General features: G+C 42.8%; 1 protein-coding gene across 1 annotated transcript; it reads left to right on the top strand.

Moving 5' to 3' along the window:
• The first annotated feature begins 19,296 nt into the window (after nucleotides 1-19,296).
• Nucleotides 19,297-20,864, top strand: gsc (goosecoid). The gene is made up of 3 exons (XM_039009045.1): nucleotides 19,297-19,612; nucleotides 20,106-20,365; nucleotides 20,715-20,864. The coding sequence occupies exons 1-3, from the start codon at nucleotides 19,297-19,299 to the stop codon at nucleotides 20,862-20,864; spliced, it is 726 nt and encodes a 241-aa protein (XP_038864973.1).
• The last annotated feature ends 297 nt before the right edge of the window (nucleotides 20,865-21,161 follow it).

Raw genomic sequence — 21,161 nt, 5'->3', positions numbered from 1 at the left:
AGGGGAGACTTCTGGGTTGGTCGCAGGAGTGTCAGGGGAGGTGTCTTGCGGTGTCTGTCAGCACCACTATGGTGGAAAGTCCGGACCACGCCACTCAAGGGGATTTACTGGAGGAATACCAGGATCTGCACTGGGTTTTCTCTAAGACCCAGGCTACATGCCTGCCTCCTCATCGCACCTGGGACTGTGCCATTGACCTGCTGTCTGACGCAGCCCTCCCGAAAGGACACGTCTATCCCCTCTCCTATGCAGAGACCGAGGCCATGGAGACCTATGTACAGGAGAGCCTCCATCAGGGTTTTATCCGCCTCTCTGTCACCAGCCTCCTCGAGCTCATTCTTTGTTAAAAAGAAAGATGGGGGACTGCACCCCTGCAATGATTATTGAACTCTGAATAAAGCTACCGTTAAGTTCAGCTATCCTTTACCCCTCATCCCAACCATCAACGAACAAATGCACGGGGCGCCGTACTTCATGAAACTGGACTTGAGGAGCGCCTACAATCTGGTGCGCATTCGTGCAGGCGACGAATGGGAAATGGCCTTTTCCATGACCACGGGCCATTACGAGTATCTCGTGATGCCTTTTGGCCTGTCTAATGCTACTTCAGTCTTCCAGGCCTTTATTAAACGAAGTGTTTCAGGACATGCTGGGACGGGGTGTAGTGGTTTATATAGACAACATTTTGGTCTATTCTGCTGACCACGCCCAGCATGTCTCGCTAGTCAGGTCTGTGCTGGGAAGACTGTTGGAGCATATATGTCAAACAAAATAAGTGTTTTTCCAGCGGTCCGTGTCCTTTTTGGGCTACCTCATATCCACGGAGGGAGTGGAGATGGAGGAGCAACGCGTCAGCGCAGTCAGGTCATGGCCCATCCCCCAACTCCGTGAAAGCAGTCCAGCGATTCCTGCCGTTCACCAACTATTTCGGAGGTTCATTCGGAGCTTCAGCGCGGTGGTCGCACCTCTTACCTCCCTGCTGAGAGGAAGTCCCCAGCGGCTTCGTTGGACGGCGGAGAGGGCGTTCGAGACACTGAAGGCACGCTTCACCACTGCTCCCTTGCTGGCACATCCCGACCCCTCACTTCCCTTCATCGTCGAGGTGGATTCCTCTGAAGTAGGACTCGGGACGGTGCTGTCCCAGCGCACCGGAACCCCTCCAAAGCTGCGGCCCTGAGCCTTTTACTCCAAGCAGCTGAGCCCCGCCGAAAGGAACTACGACGTAGGGGACCGGGAACTCTTGGTGGTCAAGAAGGCTCTGAAGGCGTGGAAGCACTGGCTGGAGGGGTCCAAACACCTTTTCCTGGTGTGGACAGACCACCGCAACCTGGAGTATAGGTGGGCTATATTCTTTGCCAGGTTCCAATTCACACTTTCTTATAGGCTAGGCTCGAAGAACATGAAGGCGGATGCCCTGTCTCGCCTCTATGATGCAGAGGAGAGGGAGGGAGAGGAGATCCCATCATCCCTCCATCCTGTATCTTCGCTCCAGTGGTGTGGGATGTGGACACCGACATACACATTGTGTCAGATCGTGGCCCTCAGTTCACCTCACGTGTATGGAAAGCATTCATGGAGCGCCTGGGGATCACGGTTAGTCTCACCTCCGGGTATCGCCCTCAAGCTAATGGGCAGGTGGAGAGGGTCAATCAGGAAGTGGCAGGTTCCTGATGTATTACTGTCAGGACCGGTCGGGGGAGTGGTATAGCCGTGGTATATTGGCCCTATGCCACAAACCCCTGAGGTGCCTTATTGCTATTATAAACTGGTTACCAATGTAATTAGAACAGTAAAAATACATGTTTTGTCATACCCGTGGTACACGGTCTCATATACCACGGCTGTCAGCCAATCCGTATTCAGGGCTTAAATCACCCAGTTTATAATAGAATGTATTGAAGCCATATAACACTGGTGCATCATTCATGGTTGTGCCCTGCCTGGCTGTGAAAACTCCCGTCCACTGGTCCAGACAGGCCGATTGCTGCTGCGCTGTTCACAGTTATATGGCTGCATAAGAGTGGACTAGAACTAAGGTGAACCCAATATAATTTATATTTCACATTATAAAGTTGGTTTATATGCATTATAGTAGCCTATTTCACAAGTGGTGTTTTGCAATATCACTCATTTTATCAATTGATTTTTCAGTGATTAAAACCAATGGAATATTTAATCCATGCTTTATGAGCTCAGTAGACCTACTACTGTTTTTAACTCTCATCACTCTAAACATTTTCATTTAATTTGCGTCATTAACAAAATGTCTTCTGCAACAACTCAATATACTAAGTCAGTCCTTGCAATCAGTTCCATCTCGAATAATGGTTACATTATATTCTCCAGCCTCCCAGCAGCAAACCCAGCAGCATGTTGGTCATCGACAGTAAAATATCAATTGAGAACTGTGGCTTTCAGCTTCACTTACTGTATGTTGCCCGTAGACTATTAATGCTAATTTGTTGTTTTTGTCGTCATTCTAATAATTGTGTTCATTGTTACAGGTGGAGATTCAGTTTCAAAGAACCCGGTAACATCTTGCCTGAACTGATTTGGGGAAATGCTTCTCTATGCAAGCTTAAATATCCTACCCAGCAAACAACGGCTGGTCCCAAAATCCCCACCTTCTATTTGCAAATTAAGCCTACCCAGACATGGGTTGACCAAATTGGTCCCCTTACTGCTAGTATACAAGGTTAATTTGGCACCGGCGCGTCCTTGGTTAGCACTCAGTTTCTAAATTTGACTCAAGTGCTCTTTCATGGTTGCTTATACATTTTTACATTATGGTCATGTGCTTCGACAATCTCAGTATTTTATTATATGTTAGACAGTTGGCTCTGAGCCATGTTTTTGCTACGGATGCTTCCCATTCCTGTTCTTCTGGAGTATTTTCAGACTCAGTGGTCTGCAGTTCATCGCCCTTACATTACAGATAAAGGGTAACTCTATAGTTTGCTTCAACTCACGGGCCTAGCAACAGCATGTCGCACTAGGCGAATCACATTATTTCAGGCAACTTTTTTTGTCTCGTTGCTTTGTCTCGTGCCATCTTTGTCCGTTCATATTTTAATCGGCCCGATTCTTATTAATCGCAACACAACGATTTTAATCGGAGTACTGAATAACTGCTACTTCCTATTCTACAGCATATGTTCGCAGCCCTCAGACTAGGTGGTATCCCTCTGATGTTTTGGCGAGGCTGTCTTACTACTTCTCCACGGTTTCCTTCTAAAGCGAGTTCACACCTCCTATTGCTTTTATTCCTTCACTTGATTTAGGTTTTTCTGATCTGGTCTATAGCCTCCCTCTTAAACATTCTAAATTGGGTTCCTGGGGTACTGTCATAGTAGCTCGGATTTACACTCCAGCCTGTTTGAAGCTTTATGCTAATAGATATTGACCCTCGACCCGCTCCTCGTTCTCTTTTTATCCCTCTTCAACCCACATCCAAGTTCCTTTTTCTCCTTTCTCAAGTAATACAAAGGTGTCATCTTTCACCGCAATGCTACTGGTCACTCGTTCAGAACTGTATCTGCGACCACAGCAGCTACACTGGGTATAATTCCTCTCACTCTCCAGCTACTAGGTCACTGGTCATGCTCTGCCTACGCCTCATATGTTAGGCCCAGCAAATCGGCCATCCTCTCTGCTCAATGGTCCTTTCACATTTTTTTTATTTTTTTAATTTTTTTTTTACAGTTTAAAATAATTTACTTTCTGTTTATCTTGTTTATGAGATACAGACAAGTTGTTTTGCATCATACTGTATCTTATTGCTTTTTTGTTGTTTTAGTTTTAATATAATCTGTCAATATTTCATAACTTAACCATGTATTTTAAATACACATATCATAATAGAAGGTACACGTTTCAAACATAAATACTTACATTTGTTGGTTATTCGAAATAATCATTTAGATTATTAGATGGCAGACCAATACTAATAAGACAATTACCTTTCTATTTATTGATACTCATTTAGGGCTGTTTTTTTAATAATATATATTTTTTGTCTTTTTTGTAATCCCCTCTTCCTAAGGGGAAGAGACCTGGCATTTCTTACCACTTTTTGATGGATGGGTAACTTCTATGAAGCTGGAAGTGTCTGGGAGCAGAGTAGGGTAGCCACTAGGGAGGTGGGAGGCGACTAGAGTACAGGCCAGGTTTGGTGGGTCGTTATAATGAGCCTCCATTTGAGTGGACCAGTCCTGTGTCATCAGGGATGGAAGTGTCTTGTGGTGGCTCTTCACTGGCAGACTCGAAGCTGTCATCACTCTCCTCGTCACTCTTGCTCTCTGGTGTGCTGTCAGACTGGCTGTAGGACTGGCTGTTGCTCTTGGGTTCGTGTTTCTCCTCTTCACCGCTCTCTGCTCTCTTGTCCTCCTCTTCCTCACATCTCTGCTGCTCATCTTGTTTGGGGACGTGCTGTGGAATCTGGGACTCTTCGGGCTCATCTGCTGGCTGTGTTGGTTGTTGCGCTTTAGGTTCTGCTCCCCTTCCACTGTTCTTTGCTCTGTTGCTTTCACTCGTGCACTCTCTGGACTTGTGGCCGAACTCACTGCATTTCCAGCACTTGACAGTCTTGCAATCCTTCCCCTGGTGGTCCATGGAATTACAGACATAGCATCGGGTGGTCTGTCCTGGGTAGAATATTCTGCTGCTGTGTGGCCCCAGCATAATGTTGTTGATGATCTCTACAGCTTCACCATCGGCTCCTTTCTTGGTCCAGAGCTTGTACCTCCTTAGGCCATACCATATCCCATTGTCTACTGGTTTCATGGCAGGCAGAAGAAGAGTGCAGTAGTGTTGCAGATACAGCTCTCTGTCATGGTCAGAAACTCTTCCTGTATTGTATTTAGGTGAGCGAACACTTGGGCCGATTGATTTGTGAGTTGCCCTTCGGGGCCCCGCTCCCATACCCTATAATTATGTATTTCTTTGTGACTAATTTGTATACAGGTAGACCAGAAAAGCCACATCCTTGATTGGTAGATGAATGGTAACCCTGATTAGAAGCACCTGCTGCTCATCTGTAGCTCTTTACAAATGCTGTTTTGAATTAAAATAAAATTATACCCACGCACCGAAGAGTGCTGTAAAACCGAAATGTCTGTGTACTCTGTCCCTGATGCAGTGAAAATAATGAAAAACATTGAATAATGAAGTAAGCTTTATGCAACGTCTTTTTCAGTGTGAACCCATTACACCTCTTTGTTTGTCAGAAACTCTTCATGTCCAGAACTTGACCGTTATAGTCTTCTCATCCACGTTAAATGGGGAATCCACTTCTCATTTCGATGCCAGCAGCCCTGCATAGGTCTACGTGCCATCACATCATCTGGCTCCGAGGATCTTCCCTCTGAGACGAGGCCATTCCACAAACTATTTAATAAAATGTCATATTGCATTCCATCTTTGTTGTTCATTCAGTTAGGCCTGTACTCGATCGAACTGCAGTTGTGATCCAGCTTAGGGTGGATTCTGAGGGGGAAATGGAAATAGTCAACCTGAGCTGAAAATCTGATGGCCCTTCAGTTTTTTCATAGGTCTTGATTTTTACCACCCATTGACATATTTTGGTAATATTAATATTAATTATCTTAATCAGGCTATTTTGTTTTGAGACAGTCACCCTTAATTTCTCCTTTCCAGGTTTTGCAAAAAGAACAATGAAGCAATACGGAATCCCTAACTGTTATCCAGTATCATCACTTTAGTTTAAAGAGATGTATCCATTGTTTACAGTAGTTAGTACTTAAATAGTATCTTATATAGTATAGACTCTCTTTCAGCACTCAATGTGTACTCCATTTAGACCATTGCCCTGTCCCCGTCCCCTTCTTACAAAATGTAACACTGTGAGATGATTTTAAGTGTCCGATTTCATGATTATCAAATGGTACCTTGGCAAACAAGTCATTTCTTCCTTCTCAAAGTCTTGACAAAACAAGGGCCTAATGCTTCAGGGAATGCTTGTATAATTTATTCTAAACCAAAGAAAAGGTTCTGTGGCAAAGAATAATAACAGCCGCTGCAAAAGCAAAAAATACAGTAACCAGGAACACATGTAATGAATGAGTATGAAACAAATTAAGCTTTATGGCAGGAGGTACCCCATTTAATTTTCTATCTCCAATTCATCTTCTCTTTCTTTATCGATATAATCTGATATGAGCAAGGTCAAGCCAAGCATAATATTCACAAAATAGAGAATTGCATGTTTTGACAGACAACTGTATTCATGAGGTATACAGAGAATGAATGAATTGATTTGGAAGGTTTTTTATTTGATTCATTGCTGACAAGCTGTTATTAAATTCTTATGTTTGTAACGTGAGGCTGCCATGACATGAGATGAAAGCTCAAATGCATTTGAGTGTATGGTGGACAGCCGTTATGCAGCTATTACATGAAACCCCTGTATAATGGATAGAGTGTGTGTGATGTGCTGTGCGCCTCTAACTTTAATTTGTCTGAGGGGGAAAAGGTTCTCTAAACAACCAAGAGGGAAGTTTTCTGTTGCTTCTTTTGACGTATGGATGTGTTAAAAAGGCCTGCCGTTGTAAAAACATTTTCTTTGTCAGTCTTTTTTTTTCTGTCCAATATATTTTCTGTTCAATTACATTTTACATCATTTAGCAGACACTCTTATCCAGAGCGACTTACAGTAGGGATTACGTACATTATTGTACTTTTTGTGTGCTGGTCCCCCGTGGGAAACGAACCCACGCGGCTGGCGTTACAAGCGCCAGGCTCTACCAACTGAACCATTACAGGGTCTGGTACTCCCATGCAGTCTCACTGGGGTGTAATCTGTAAAGATCAACAAATATGCAGCCCAGTTATTTAGCCAGGTTCTATATTTTATTTATCGTATATATATATATATATATATATAATGTGTGTGTGTGTGTGTGTGTGTGTGTGTGTGTGTGTGTGTGTGTGTGTGTGTGTGTGTGTGTGTGTGTGTGTGTATATATATAGTATATCATACATTTTTCTCAAACAAATAAAATATTCCTAACCAATTACCTAGCCAGCTTCTACTTGTTGTCTGTAAAACAATATATTTGCATTCATAACATCGTACTAACATAGGCTACATTTTCCTCAAACAAATCAAATTCTCCTATATCATTCCAGAACTTAGTGTCTTACGTTAAAAACAAACATTTATACAAATCAAGTTTTATACACAAAATATCAAACAAATTCCATCCAATTGATATGAATGAAACAGATAAGAACAGAACAGACTGGACAAAAAGACAAACTACAATGTTGTGTGGGCGAGCGGTTTGCTGATGTCAACGTTGTGAACAGAGTGCCCCATGGTGGCGGTGGGGTAATGGTATGGGACGGCATAAGCTACGAACAGCGAACACAATTGCATTTTATCAATGGCAATTTGAATATACATAGATACCATGACGAGTTCCTGAGGCCCATTGTGGGGCCCATTGTGAGGCCCATTATTTAAAAGTTATCTGTGACCAACAGATGCATATCTGTATCATGCCAAATCCATAGATTAGGGCCTAATGAATTTATTTAAATTGACTGATTTCCTTATGTGAACTGTCACTCAGTAAAATCTTTGACATTTTTTCCATGTGGACCAGGAGGTCTGGTGGACTGGACAGGTTTAATCAGCGAGGCTAGTCTGTCTGTCAGGTACTGGAAGACAAATGGGGGTGTTGTTCATAAGCATGCACATGTATGCCTGTGTCATAGAAACATGTGCATTAGTGCCACCTTGGTTCACTGCAAGGTGAACCTTCACTTCCTGCATTCCCAGATCACATTCACCTCTTTGATTTAGTATTGTAATGGAGTCCACCACGTGGTGTCAAAACCATTTAAAGTTTATGAGCAAGTAATGGTGGTTTAGTTACCTTTTTGTTAGCTTGTTGGTTCATTTCATTACTAGGCCCTTCTGTGTGTTTGGTATGAGATTTCACATGTGCAGGGTGGACAGCTGGAAGACATATTTATACCTAATATCCTGTGAAAAAAAGTGTATTACTCTACCAATCAGGCAAAAAGAGAAAATGGGTAGCTACATTTTAAAGGGGGGATATTGAACCTTCCAGTCCATAATAACCACACATATTCCCTTTCCCATTCAAAATAATTCCAATAGTTCTTCAGGGTACAGTTGAAATCCCCAAACCGAGTGCGGTGTGGAGAAGATATCCAGATCTGCGACTCTGAGGTAAATGAGGGGAGAACAGAGACCACCCGTTAAGATCAGATAAGAGGAGAGTGTGTGGCAAGCCTGGCCCGAATCAGCATGGCACTGGAAATTACACTGATGTTTGCAGTGGGCGAGAGGAGAGGGGGGAGAATATGACGCTCCCTTTCGCACTCCTCTCTCTCCCCACCATAACCACACTGTTCCCAGTAATAGATTTCAGCAGGTTTTTTGCTCTCCTCGGAACTTGTTTATTATTGTTCCAAATGACAGAGTGCAGAGACGGGGGAGTGGGGAGGAGTGGGTGAGAGGGTGGGGGGGGAATGGGTGAGAGGGTGGGGGGGTGGGGGGGGCATTGAAAACAATCATCGTCAAACTCGAGTACGCCGACTGTCGCTTCGTCTGTAGAGGCGCCTGCCTGGGGAGTGGTGGAGCAGCTCCAGAGATTTACTGTGTCTTAAACGTCACATTTCCCAAAGCCGCCCGCCACCCGTCCGTTCAGCGTCTTCAGCCCTGTTGCCATGGCGCAGTATGCTGAGTGCAGTTTTAAAGCATCTACCTTGGTTCAAACCAGCCAGGATGTTAAGAGTAGGTTTGATTATTTGTGACAAGCGGTGAGAAAGAGAGGTCTATGTATGTCCAATGATTGTGGTCGAAAGCCTAACCACAAATCGCTGGCCTCATTCTCTTTCACTGACCACGTACATGTACTTTACACTGCTGTCACACCTTTAGGATCAGTTCTCCTCATCCATAATCTGCATGTTTACCATTATGAGTTGAACACCACTAACTGTCCCTGGACCTGTTGTTAGCGAAATGTCTTAATCTACACCTCTATACACCTTCCCAGCAGGCCAATAAAGCCTCTCATCCTCTCAACACCCTTCTCCAGCTGCGAACCAATGGCCAAGATAGGTTTAGTGCTAAAATAAGTTTGTTCCCCAGCTCCTTCTATTGTCAGATGAATTACCCAGGCTCTTTATCCTTTTCTAATTGATAGTAGATTAGATGAGTGATTTGGAAACTCCATAGGGATTAGGTCCATAGAGGGCCCTGAGGGTTTTACTGGGTAGACAGGATTATCATTGGTCTCTATTGCTGCTTGGGTTTTCCTAACTAACTGTTGGCCCAAACTCAAGCGAAACTATTTGAACGCATGAACTAATAATATTAGGTCTACTGTTGTTTGTGCTACGTCTCTGTGGCGTATTATCTTGATGTGAAGGTTGAAATCTGTATTAGGTATTAAACGTCAGCATCAACGGTCTAAGTCTAATTTTAATACAGTTATCTACTTGTCAAACAGTCCAACAATAGTGTAGGAAGAAAATAATAAGCACTAACCCCCATGTTCGGAACCTAGTTTAAAGGAATTATGTCTCTTTTACTCAGAGCTAGCGTGTTAGTAACAAACTAATATAACTTGGACTAATTTATTTGTGGAATCGAAATGCAACCTAAAATGCTGACTTTTAATTTTCAAAATAGTATCACTCCACTCTCTGCCATAAAGTACTAGATGAGGTCTCTTTAGAAACATTATCTTCATGTCCCCCTGCTTAGCCCTATAACCCGGCTGGGCCGAGTGGTTGAATTTCACTGCTGAATGTATAGAAATTAATCAGGATTGATATGGGGATATTTCATTCCTTCCTATCAGTGCAGAGGAAATTAAACCAAATTTGAGTTCAAAACTCAAACCCTCTAGAAATTGCTGCTTGAATCAGGGGACTGCCAATGGCTATTCTTTCTCTGGCAAGATATAGGCCAATTAGTCACACAAATACCTCCCTGGTCCCTGATCCCCCTTGCAGAAACACTGTAGAGTCCTGATCTGACTGGATATCTATTCCATCTCATAGAGATGGTCCCTGCTGCTGCGGCAGGTGCAGAGAAATCTACAGCAGCTGACCCACAGGGAGTAACAATACGGTCCCAATTGGCACCCCATTCCCTAGATAGTCCTATGGGCTCTAATCAAAAGTCGTGCACTATATAGAAAATAGGGTGCCATTTGGGATGGAATCATACTGTCTGTAGGAAGATGTCAAGCCTGTACTGTATATCTGATTCGGACCATTTTAGTGGAAAAGGGTGAGGCTTTTAGATCCAATCTTTACCTGTAGGGAACTTGTTACAGTATACATCATGTTTACTATGACTAATCTTAGTGTGAATAGGTATCTGATATTTGTATAACACGTGTCTCTTGATTTCTGATTTGAAAAGGTTGTTCCATCCTTACATGAAAAGACACTTCACGTGATCATAAAATAGGACTTTCTAAACTTCTTCCTTCCTGGAAAAAACACAAGTCCCCCATTACACTCTACATTAACCACAATGCACCACAGCATTATAAACATACGGCTATAACTACAAAATGCAGTTGTTCTTATTGAATTACCCAACTGGAGATCAAATCTAGAGCATTTTCGTGCCAATAACAACATACCGAGAGTGGTCTAATTTGATAGGTTCTACTATGGGTTGACTAAAGGTTTAAAGCATTACCATGCATTGTTTATTACGACAGTTATGCTTGCCATAATTGAATGTTCCGTTTATTTTAGGCATGAACTGACTTTATCAGGTAAATATGGTGAGCGAGTTCCATCCATTAGAAGGAAACAGTTGATTGATAAGATAATGGCAAACGTCCATACACTGAACAAGAGTAAATGAGTACATATCCCCAGCACTGTAGTTCCTGATGCTTTTTCATGTCAGGAACAACATTTGTCTTACTGATTATAAGACATCACATTGATTATTTCAATGATTTCAAAACAAGTCAATTTTACACAGATCTCTTTCAGTGAAAGGCTTCGCCCTCTCTGAGTGTGGTTTTGAGAAAGAGGGGGAAATACGCAACTTGACTCCCTAAAACTCGGGGGAGACCTAGGGGCTTAATCTCTTATGACCTTTCAGTGCGCCAGAGGCCAAATCATTGACAGTTTAGAGCTACGGGGAATGTTAATATGTATTTCCAGGATTATTAAATTATGTATGTGATCAACTTCCCTAAGAATGTACAGTAGGTTATTAGCGGGAGAGGGGTTTCTAAGCGAATCCATCCCTTAGCTCCACACTCCAGTTACGTCTAATGATGGTCATTATTACATAGCTTAACTGTAATTCTGGATTGATTCTCAGGCTCCCGAATAACCCGTCTCGCTGACACGCTGCATCGCTGGACCCCGCGGCTCAACAAAAGGCATGTTGAGCCGAGCTTGTGTAGCATACACAGGCTAGGAGCGTTGTGGCCCCAGAGCCTCGGAGAAGGGAAAGGAGAGGAGAGAGAAGGGGAGAGGAGAGGAGAGAAGAAGAGAGGAGAAAGGAGGGAAGGGGAGAGGAGAGAGAGAAGAAAGGAGAGAAGAGGAGAGGAGAAAGGAGAGAAGAGGAGAGGAGAAAGGAGAGGAGAGGAGAGAGAAGATGAGAGAAGAGGAGAGTAGAGGAGCAGAGAAAGAAGAGAAGAGGAGAGAAGAGGAGAGGAGAGAAAAGAGGAGAAAGGAGGGAAGAGGAGCGATAAGAGGAGAGAGAAGAGGAGAGGAGAAAGTAGAGAGGAGAGAGAAGAAGAGAGGAGAGGAGATAGGAAAGGAGAGAGAATAGGAGGAGAGAAGAGGATTAAGGAAAGGAGAGGAGAAAGGAGAGGAGAGAAAAGGAGAAAGGAGGGAAGAGCAGAGAGAAGAGGAGAGGAGAAAGGAGAGAAGAAGATAGGAGAAAGGAGGGAAGGGGAGAGGAGAGGAGAGAGACAAAAGAGGAGAGAGGAGAGGAGAAAGGAGAGAAGAGGAGAGGAAAGAGAAGATGAGAGAAGAGAGTAGAGGAGCATTGAAAGAAGAGAAGAGGAGAGAAGAGGAGAGAGAAGAGGAGAAAGGAGAGGAGAGGAGAAAGGAGGGAAGAGGAACGAGAAGAGGAGATGAGAGAAAAAAGGAGAGAGAAGAAGAGAGGAGATAGGAAAGGAGAGGAGAGAGAATAGGAGGAAGAAGAGGAGAGGAGAGAAGAGGATTAAGGAAAGGAGAGGAGAAAGGAGAGGAGAGAAAAGGAGAAAGGAGGGAAGAGCGGAGCGACGTGGAATGGAGTGGAGTGGCTGGCAGTAGCAGGCAGCAAGAGCCTCTGTGCTGTGGGTGTTTCAGAAGGGTTAATACTGCAAGGCCATATAAAGACCGGATTAAGGCCCAGGCTTACACAACCAGGAAGAAAATTGAATGTTTGTAAGAAAATATGCGGCTAATTCCGTTCTGTCATCGGTGGATATTAAAGATTATTAGCTGGCACGTCAAATTATTTGTAAATCACAAAGGCTGCCCTGTTGAAATTATCTTCTAATTTCCAGAGGCTAGAAGTGACTGAGGACTTGAGTGGGGTATCGTCTTATAGAAAGAGCTCAATGTTTTTATGAATTTGTATCCCTTTATTGAAGAAAATAAAGAAATTAAACATGATTTGTTTCTTTCCTTCCTTTTAACTTGATTTCTTTATGACTTTTTAAAATGAAATTCTTGAAGATTTTACAATTTATTATGTGACACACACACACACACACACACACTTTCTCTATCCTCCCAATGCCACCACTGGAGATGACAAACAAATAGTTAATTGTAAGGATCTTTGGCACCTGTACTGGATTAATGGAGACCACCACCAGTAACAGACAGAGTTAAGCTGAAAGATTGAGTTACGAGAGCAGAGCAGAGGAGAAGGCTGACCAACCAACTCAGCCCAGGTGCTCAGCTCAGGGTAATACCCCCCAGATCACAACAATATGGTTCTGTTTTAGAACTCTCTCTGTCTTTACGCTTTCTTTTCCTCCCTCTCCTCGTCCTGAGCCAGAGGACTTGGTGTAGTGCCACTACGGTACATGGGGCTAACCTGAGGGTGGCTGTTTCGGCCTGGTTGTCTGTACTTTCTGTCTATACTGTAGTCCAGGTCTGGTCTCACTAACTAGCCCTGACACAAGGAGACGAAGACAAAGGCTGTGCCCCAAATGCCCCTCTATTACCTCCTATCCACTGATTGGTGGAGGATTCATGTGCTGTATTTCCTCAGCTCTTCAAATCTTTCTCTGCTCTGTCACTCCCTCTCTCTCTCTGTCTCTCTCTCTCTGTGTGTATGTGTGCATGTGTGTGATACTTTGCCCCTCTGGGCTGATCAGTGTTTTGAGGGGTGTCTTGCTAGTAGACACTGCTGTGAGCCCTTTAGCCCCCTCCTATGGCAGACAGACATGCCTCTTGTACATCTGTCTCTGTCACGGTCCATGGTGTCAATAGACAAACTGAACCACAAGCAACCCTGCACACAATCACATCACCAAAGATGAAACTTGTCATAACTTCATATTCCATTTAGAAAAACGCATACCCAACTGTATTACATATATCTATTCAAATTATTCAAATACGTATATGAATAAAAAATGAAAACATAATTGCAGTCATGGGTGTTCTCATTGAAATGATTGTGCAGGACATTTCCGAGTAGAAACGTAAAGGAATATCTGTGTTTAATTTAAGTTTTTGTTTTTTTAAATGATCCCAATAGATGTAAATGGCAATCAGATGTGGCCATGTGAAAATCAAAGTGCCGCATGTATTTCAGTCTGACGTTAAGGTGGTGGGGTTAAAGTTCTAATATGCTATATTCAACCCATCCGTGTCATATCCGTTCGCTGCAGACTGTTTTGATAGAATAATTCTAGGTTCCATTATGATTCTGCCATGGTTTCTAGAACTGCTTTGAAATTCTTGCAATTCTAAAGCATGTTAAGTAGCACCTTTCTGCCCGGGCGGCCAGGGCGACCAGGCGCAGCTGAAAGGAGAGGAGGTGGGGAGGGCAGCACATTGGTTTTCACCCCCCTGCTCCCTGCTGCAAAGTGTAGCCTAAATGCGTTTCTGATTCCTGACATGACACATGGGCTGAATCCCAAATGGCACCCTATTTAGTGCACTACCTTTGACCAGGGCCCATATGGCTCTGGTCAAAATTAGTTCACTGTTTTGGGAGTAGGGTGCCATTTGGGACTCAACTATGGTCAAATGACAGGCGGGCAGGCAGGGCTCTAGCCTTGTGTGCTTTGCACTCCAGTCTTAGTGCTAGCATCACACCACATAGAGCTGCTTTTAATCACTAATTACCATGATTGGCTGCTGGATTCACACAATAATGAATGATTGATAACATCTGAAATAAAGAGCGGACCAATTCTGGCTCCTGACAGGCTCTTTGGGGAAATTTGATGTTAGTAGTGACTGAAACCGTTTAAGTCGAAAATGACTGCTGGACACAGGATGGAGCGGCTTTCGGCTCAATACGTGTCTACACTGCCATTTTGAAGATGGACAGGCGGGAGGGGCTCTCTCTTCGCAACACCCTCGCTCTTTAATGTCTACGGGCCTATAGGCCAACATCTTCATACAGGGCACTTCTGTACTCAGCATCTGAATTCCTCAATCCACCACAAAATGGATGCTGCTCAGATGCCTCCGTGTTTTACTGGATCGGATGGAACATTGTATCAGATGGATTGAAATCAGGCCAGCTCTTAGTATTCTATCTAATATAGCTATTCCAAACAATGAGAATGAATGTAATTTACATTTGACAATCACTACTAGGGACTTATTTAACTTACACTAGATTACTATTAGTTATTTGGTGTCTGATTAACTGTGACATGCTCCTCACAAAGCATCATAGGCTGTTGTTTTGAATGATCTGTATCAAATCAATATAATATTGTATCAATCTGTAGGCTTGTCAATTGAACGGAAATTGTATCGATAACATGTCAGTGCCAGTCCTTTTACAGTAGCCTGCAGGGCTTTTACACTACAGGACATTGAGGTTATTACGTTTCTGGCTTAGTTGAATTCCATGTGTGAGGAACATGCTTGTGGACAATAACTACATTTTGTGACAGGGGGAACGTATGATGTTTGTGGCATATATTACATCTGTGCAGGCCGGGTTGCAGCACTTGTGGTTTGTTCAATTCCCAGACGCTTTCGGGGTGTCCTTGAACTGTTGCTCGACTCTCACATACACATGGGTTTCATCGCCGGTGACGCAGCCCTCTGTGATCCAACAAAAGGCACACTGTAACACTGTAAAGCGGGCACCCTGCACATGACAGCTCTGACATGTATAATAAATATGGATTTCTCCACGGCTGTATGTGAAATGATACATGTGATTTAGAGAGATATTTCTTAATCCTGTGCCCAGGCTGGCCTGTGGCTGTGGCCCTTGCATCCAAATACAGGACATAATCACACACACACTATCTGGCACCGCACACACTGTGTATGACTCTGTCTGTGTGTGTGTAAAAACCCTAATTGCTCCTGTAAGTCGCTCTGGATAAGAGCGATAAATGACTAAAAATGCAATTGGAAGTGTGTATGCATCTAGATCTCCACAGACACTCATCCACTCACACTCCACTGTGGACATACACAAGACACACTCCAACACACACAGTCAGACAGACACAGACACACTCCCCCTATCGGATCCACATCTGGGACAATAGACAGTCGTCTAAGTCGTCTCCACACAATGAATCCAATCAGACCAGACCAGTTCACATTTAGCGTTGAGTCTGGCACCGCACACCTGGCTGTGTATGGCTCTGTGTATGTATGCGTCTAGCACTTTGCGCACACACACACACACACACACACACACACACACACACACACACACACACACACACACACACACACACACACACACACACACACACACACACACACACACACACACACACACACACACACACACACACGGATTATCTGATTATCAGAGTCAATGTTGATGCATCAGTCCCACAGTGCTATGTGCTCTGCCTGTTTATTTGACCAAAGTCTTGACTTAGAACATCAGGGCTTGGATTGTCAAGGAGTACTACTGGTAGGCCCATTCCAGGTGCCACTCAAACACTTCCAGGTGCATGTATGAATTTTCTTTTCCACTGTGTATTTCAGGATTGTTTTATATAGTGGTTCGGTGTAATATGTAGAAGACTTTTTTAAAACACTATTTTTTCACAACAATTTTTCTATCTATTTTTTTCTAATAGATGGTTGTCCATATACTGTGGCATGTCAACCAGCCACTATAGTGACACATGTGCTCTTAAAATGCTCTTAATACATGATTCATAGGCCCACTCAAATGCTGAGAGCCTCGCCTTTCACTGCGTTTTATTTATCCCAGCTTGAATGTGGTTGCATTACAAAGTCCCTTTTTGATTTGCTGTATTTAAACAGGTTTTAGAGATCAGGCCCCTGATATATAAAGATGCCGGCAAAGAGCGGCTCCCATTGTACATGCCTGTCTGTGCTGTCCACGGGGCCACCATTTACCACAGTGATTGACGCCATCTATTCAGATAGTAAGTGGTGCCTTCATACCTCTTTCGCGGCTTTTCATTTCAAATGGCCGTTTCGTTTTAGCAATCCTTTTGACTCCCTCCTTTCACTGCCACTTGGAAGTTGAAATGTATAAAAAGAGAGAAAATAATAACGGTATATGCCCGTTTTTTTTTCTTGCTTTGAATTACAGTGACTGCAAAGCAGAGCCTAAAGTGCAAGTGCCTTTTCATAACGCATAAAAGGCTGAAATGTTTACATATCAAAAGGCTACAGGCCAATTTCTGTCAAAATGATACATGAAGTTAAGCAGTAGGCTAGGCCTACAAACAATTAATTTCAACCCTAGTCGTTGGAGAAGAATTCAAAGACCCATGATCTTTTTGCATTTTCTTTCGCGTAAAATAAGTTAGGCGACATTTTAACAAGCCATTACAATGGCTGCAATACATAATTCACCATGTAGCCTAAAGTTGCTTGAAAATAGGAAAATATTCATCCTACAAATGGAACCATCTTTGTCAATTATGTTGCATCTTCTTTATACACATAGCCTACATGCAAGTTATTTATTCGACAAAACACTATTCTTACCTCGGAATGATAGTCCGAAGCTCATACCGTTAAAAGAAGATAATTAAGTGGGATAATTGAACTTCCATTCCTCTGAGAACTTTGACGTCAAAAAATCTTTGCCCCTACTTGGAAATATACTTTTTAGATGTTTTGTTTTCCAGAATTGTTTTGTGATCATTTTTGGATGGTACAAGGTTAGTCTAAGCTATTTGATCAAGAACTGCTATTTTTCGTATCGTTATCTTCGACTGAATGTTTAGGCAGGAAAACCATGCCATGATCGTCTCGTTCACGTACAATCATTTATGAACGTGGTTGTAATTCGTCCCAAGTGTGATGCCTAAAATCATATGTCCATGAAGTAATATTAGTCTGCACATTTTAAGACTGTGCTTCTTTCAACTCCAATCAACCTTAAACATAATTTGTGCGTGTGCATAACACAATTTGTGCAATAGCATAAACATCCGGTATCAATATATATATATATTGCAGATGTGTTCATCAATTAGGCTAATTGATATGAGCAAATCAACATAAACGGCCTATGCCTGTTTTTAACCTGAAATGTAAATTATACTCATGTTTAGGGATTTGCATTTGTTTTATTGTTTGTATTTTGTAAAAATCTCATTGGTAGGCATATTGCTTAAACTGATTTATATGAAGTCTTACACATTCCATCAAATCTTATGAACAATACAATACATTGAACTAAGATAAGAGGTTTATGTGATATTTAATTTAACCTGGTCCGTTTAATTTAACCTAAATGATTTTAGCATTTGTCTATATAGGCGTCTACATTGTCTACATTGTCTACATAGGCGTAATTGTCTGTACAATGTTCATTATTATATTTATATTCTAGGTGAATCGTGTCCGCACCACTCCTAACTCCTACGTCTATCAACAACAAAAATCACTGATAGTTTGAATGCAATCAACATTCTCCTGAATGTAAAACCCGTTTTATAACCGAAGTGGATAACCCAGGGACTCAGAATAGACGTTCCCAGCTCCTCAGTCCATTCTCACTAAATGAAATATGCGCTCTGAAGTAACATTCGCCTCATTTCCACCGTTGCATTTCATTTGATTAGGCGTGTAATTGTAATAAGTTTTCTCTAACGCTGAGAATAGAAGCGATAATGGCCGTTATCTTATCACAGCGAGAGTAATATGTTCATGGAACGAGTAGTTAGCGGAGGTGTTTAAAGTTAATACGCACGATTTCCTACCCATCGAGATAGCCCCGCTGATGGAGTAAACAGAGATAATCTCTTCACGACTATCTCCCGTGGTGAGCTCTGTGATGGTCGTGTCAGACCGACTGTTTCCCAAATAACATGCAGCAACACAGACTGAGATCCGGAGCCTCATACGCAATGGAATATATTTGATTAAATGTTATAGGCCTATATTTGTATTTTTATTCATTGTGTGTAGAATGGAAGGGAGGGATCTATATTATGGTGTTATTTGGGGTGGTTATTTTGGGTTTTGGTGACAGAAAAGGTAGACCCTTGAGACGTGTGGATGTTGTCAAACTTGGGCCTGTTAATAAAATGAAAAAGATGATTAGAGTCACACACACACACGTGCACACACAAATACACACAACGTTAATGATTTCACAGGGAATACGTTTACCAATCCTTTTGCGGACAATGAAATTAACCTGATTAGCTTACCTTGTAGCCTACAATTAACCCTCACGGCTGACATAGCACTGAGTTGGGTGGTTTGTTTCAAAAGTCTGCAAATAGTACGGATTAACTTAATTGAATTAATTCTCAATACACATATCTGTGCCTTTCACACCGTTGTGAGGTAAACTTAAAATCAGCCAATCTCTGCTCTCGGTTTGTCATCCGCTCCTCCAGCACAGGCGCAACTGGTCGGTGACGTCAGCCGAGCATATAATCGGGCTGGAGTTCAAGTGGACCACGAAAACAAGTTAGTGAAGCCTCAGTCTGAACGCATCCACCGGAGTCGGTCCAACGCGAGAGAAACACGCCAAAGTCAACAAACTCGATGTTATGACCCATATTTAGGAACTTTTTACGGACTTTCTCCCGACTTACACAGAATTTAGGACTTTTAAAAAGCAACGCATTTTATCTCCCTTTTCACGTATCGGTGATGCCCGCTGGTATGTTCAGTATCGACAGTATCCTGGCCGGGAGACCCACTTGCAAGGACTCGGTTCTCCTCCATCGGAATCCCCCAGTGGTGTTCTCTAACCTCACGGATTCCATCTACACTGCTACCGATTACAATGGACTCTACTCGCACGCAACTGGACCTTCTCCCCCGGGGATGCAGGCGGTGAACGGGACTAGAATAGGATATAATAACTATTATTACGGACAACTGCATTTGCAGGGCCCCAATGGCCCTGCGTGCTGCGGCGCTATCCCAACCCTCGGCTCGCAACAGTGCCCATGTATTCCAACAGGTAGGTTACCCTTTTTAAAATGTAAAAACGCTGCATGTTCCTTTGGTGATGGACAATATAACGCTGTCGGTAATGACACTTAAACGTTAAAACGTTATGTTTATAGGGGATGGTAGATATATTGTAGATTGGTTGGTGTGTCAACTTAAGAAATGCGCCCATTGCACAACATTACAAAGACAGTCATTTTGGTGCCTATATAGCCTATCTAATAAGCATATCTGTGGTATAGCCTCCTCTAATTCAGTTGAACTTTTACGTATTAACTGAAATAGTTTGTATGCTAAACTTTGTGTAGGTGGGAACATGGGATGAGTAGGCTATGTCATACATGTGTAAAAGTGTTGTTTTTGGGTTAGTGCTGAGTTGTTTTTTCGTTTGGTTAATTTGTGATTTTGTCTGTAGGCCCATTGGGTGTGGTGCGAAATTAATTGCCTCATTGAGGAATTTTTTCCCCTAATGTAATCTAATCTTTATTTATTTCTTCATGCAGGTTATGACAGCACGGGCTCCGTGCTCATCTCTCCCGTCCCGCACCAGATGATGTCCTATATGAACGTGGGCACCTTGTCTCGGACCGAGCTCCAGCTCTTGAACCAGCTCCACTGCCGACGTAAGCGGAGACACCGGACCATCTTCACCGACGAGCAGCTTGAAGCTCTGGAAACCCTTTTTCAGGAGACCAAGTACCCTGACGTCGGCACACGGGAACAGCTCGCGCGGAAAGTGCATCTACGGGAGGAGAAGGTCGAGGTGAGTGCATGCACCGGCCAGTGTTGCTGGCGCTCCATCTCCCTATACACATTAGTCTGCGATCATTTTCAGAATATCTGTGAATAATCTCTCCATTATTGAATAAAAAAAATATGGGTATCAACACAGAACGTTCGTTGCACCTTGTAACAAATTACGCTCATAGGCCTACGTGAAAGGACACATTCTATCCAAGCGTTATACGCACATAGTAATAGCAATCGTTCACGTCTTTCTAGTGCCAAAAATATATTCGATTAAACCCAAATTACCTTACAATTACTCTACACCACGGTCTAACAAATATTTCATACAAATTACAAATATTGTATCTTTTATTTTCGCATAGGTGTGGTTCAAAAACAGACGAGCGAAATGGAGAAGGCAGAAAAGGTCGTCCTCGGAAGAATCTGAAAACTCACAGAAATGGAACAAATCGACGAAAATACCCACAGAGAAAACCGAGGAAAGCAAAAGCGACGTGGATTCTGACAGCTGATATTGGTCTAACGCAAAACGAGAAAAGACCGTTGGTTGCATATATGCGCAAATCTTGCACATCCACACCAATACATACAAGATTTTGACTTTTTGTACATAGTGTAAATGTCATGTGGACTGAAGTAATGAAATGTGTTGCCATGATGTTGCACAGTTGTATAGTAAATATTACTTTTATTATTGCTATTTGGTAGGCTATTTATATTTAATTTAAAGTTTAATGTTATGCATACCATCTCGAAGATGTGGTGTGCAAGGAGCCTGGACCAATTTTCTGGCGTGTCTCAATACTTTG

The sequence above is a fragment of the Salvelinus namaycush genome, chromosome 15 (genome assembly GCF_016432855.1).
Source record: "Salvelinus namaycush isolate Seneca chromosome 15, SaNama_1.0, whole genome shotgun sequence".
In the NCBI taxonomy this organism is placed as follows: domain Eukaryota; kingdom Metazoa; phylum Chordata; class Actinopteri; order Salmoniformes; family Salmonidae; genus Salvelinus; species Salvelinus namaycush.
This window is presented reverse-complemented; position numbering and strand designations above follow the sequence as displayed.

What these genes read in the sequence shown, in the direction of transcription:
- gsc (XM_039009045.1), top strand. Translation starts at nt 19,297, where the DNA reads ATGCCCGCTGGTATGTTCAGTATCGACAGTATCCTGGCCGGGAGACCC. An exon ending in GTGCCCATGTATTCCAACAG is followed by an intron (nt 19,613 to 20,105) that starts GTAGGTTACCCT and finishes TTCTTCATGCAG; the next exon opens with GTTATGACAGCACGGGCTCC. An exon ending in TACGGGAGGAGAAGGTCGAG is followed by an intron (nt 20,366 to 20,714) that starts GTGAGTGCATGC and finishes ATTTTCGCATAG; the next exon opens with GTGTGGTTCAAAAACAGACG.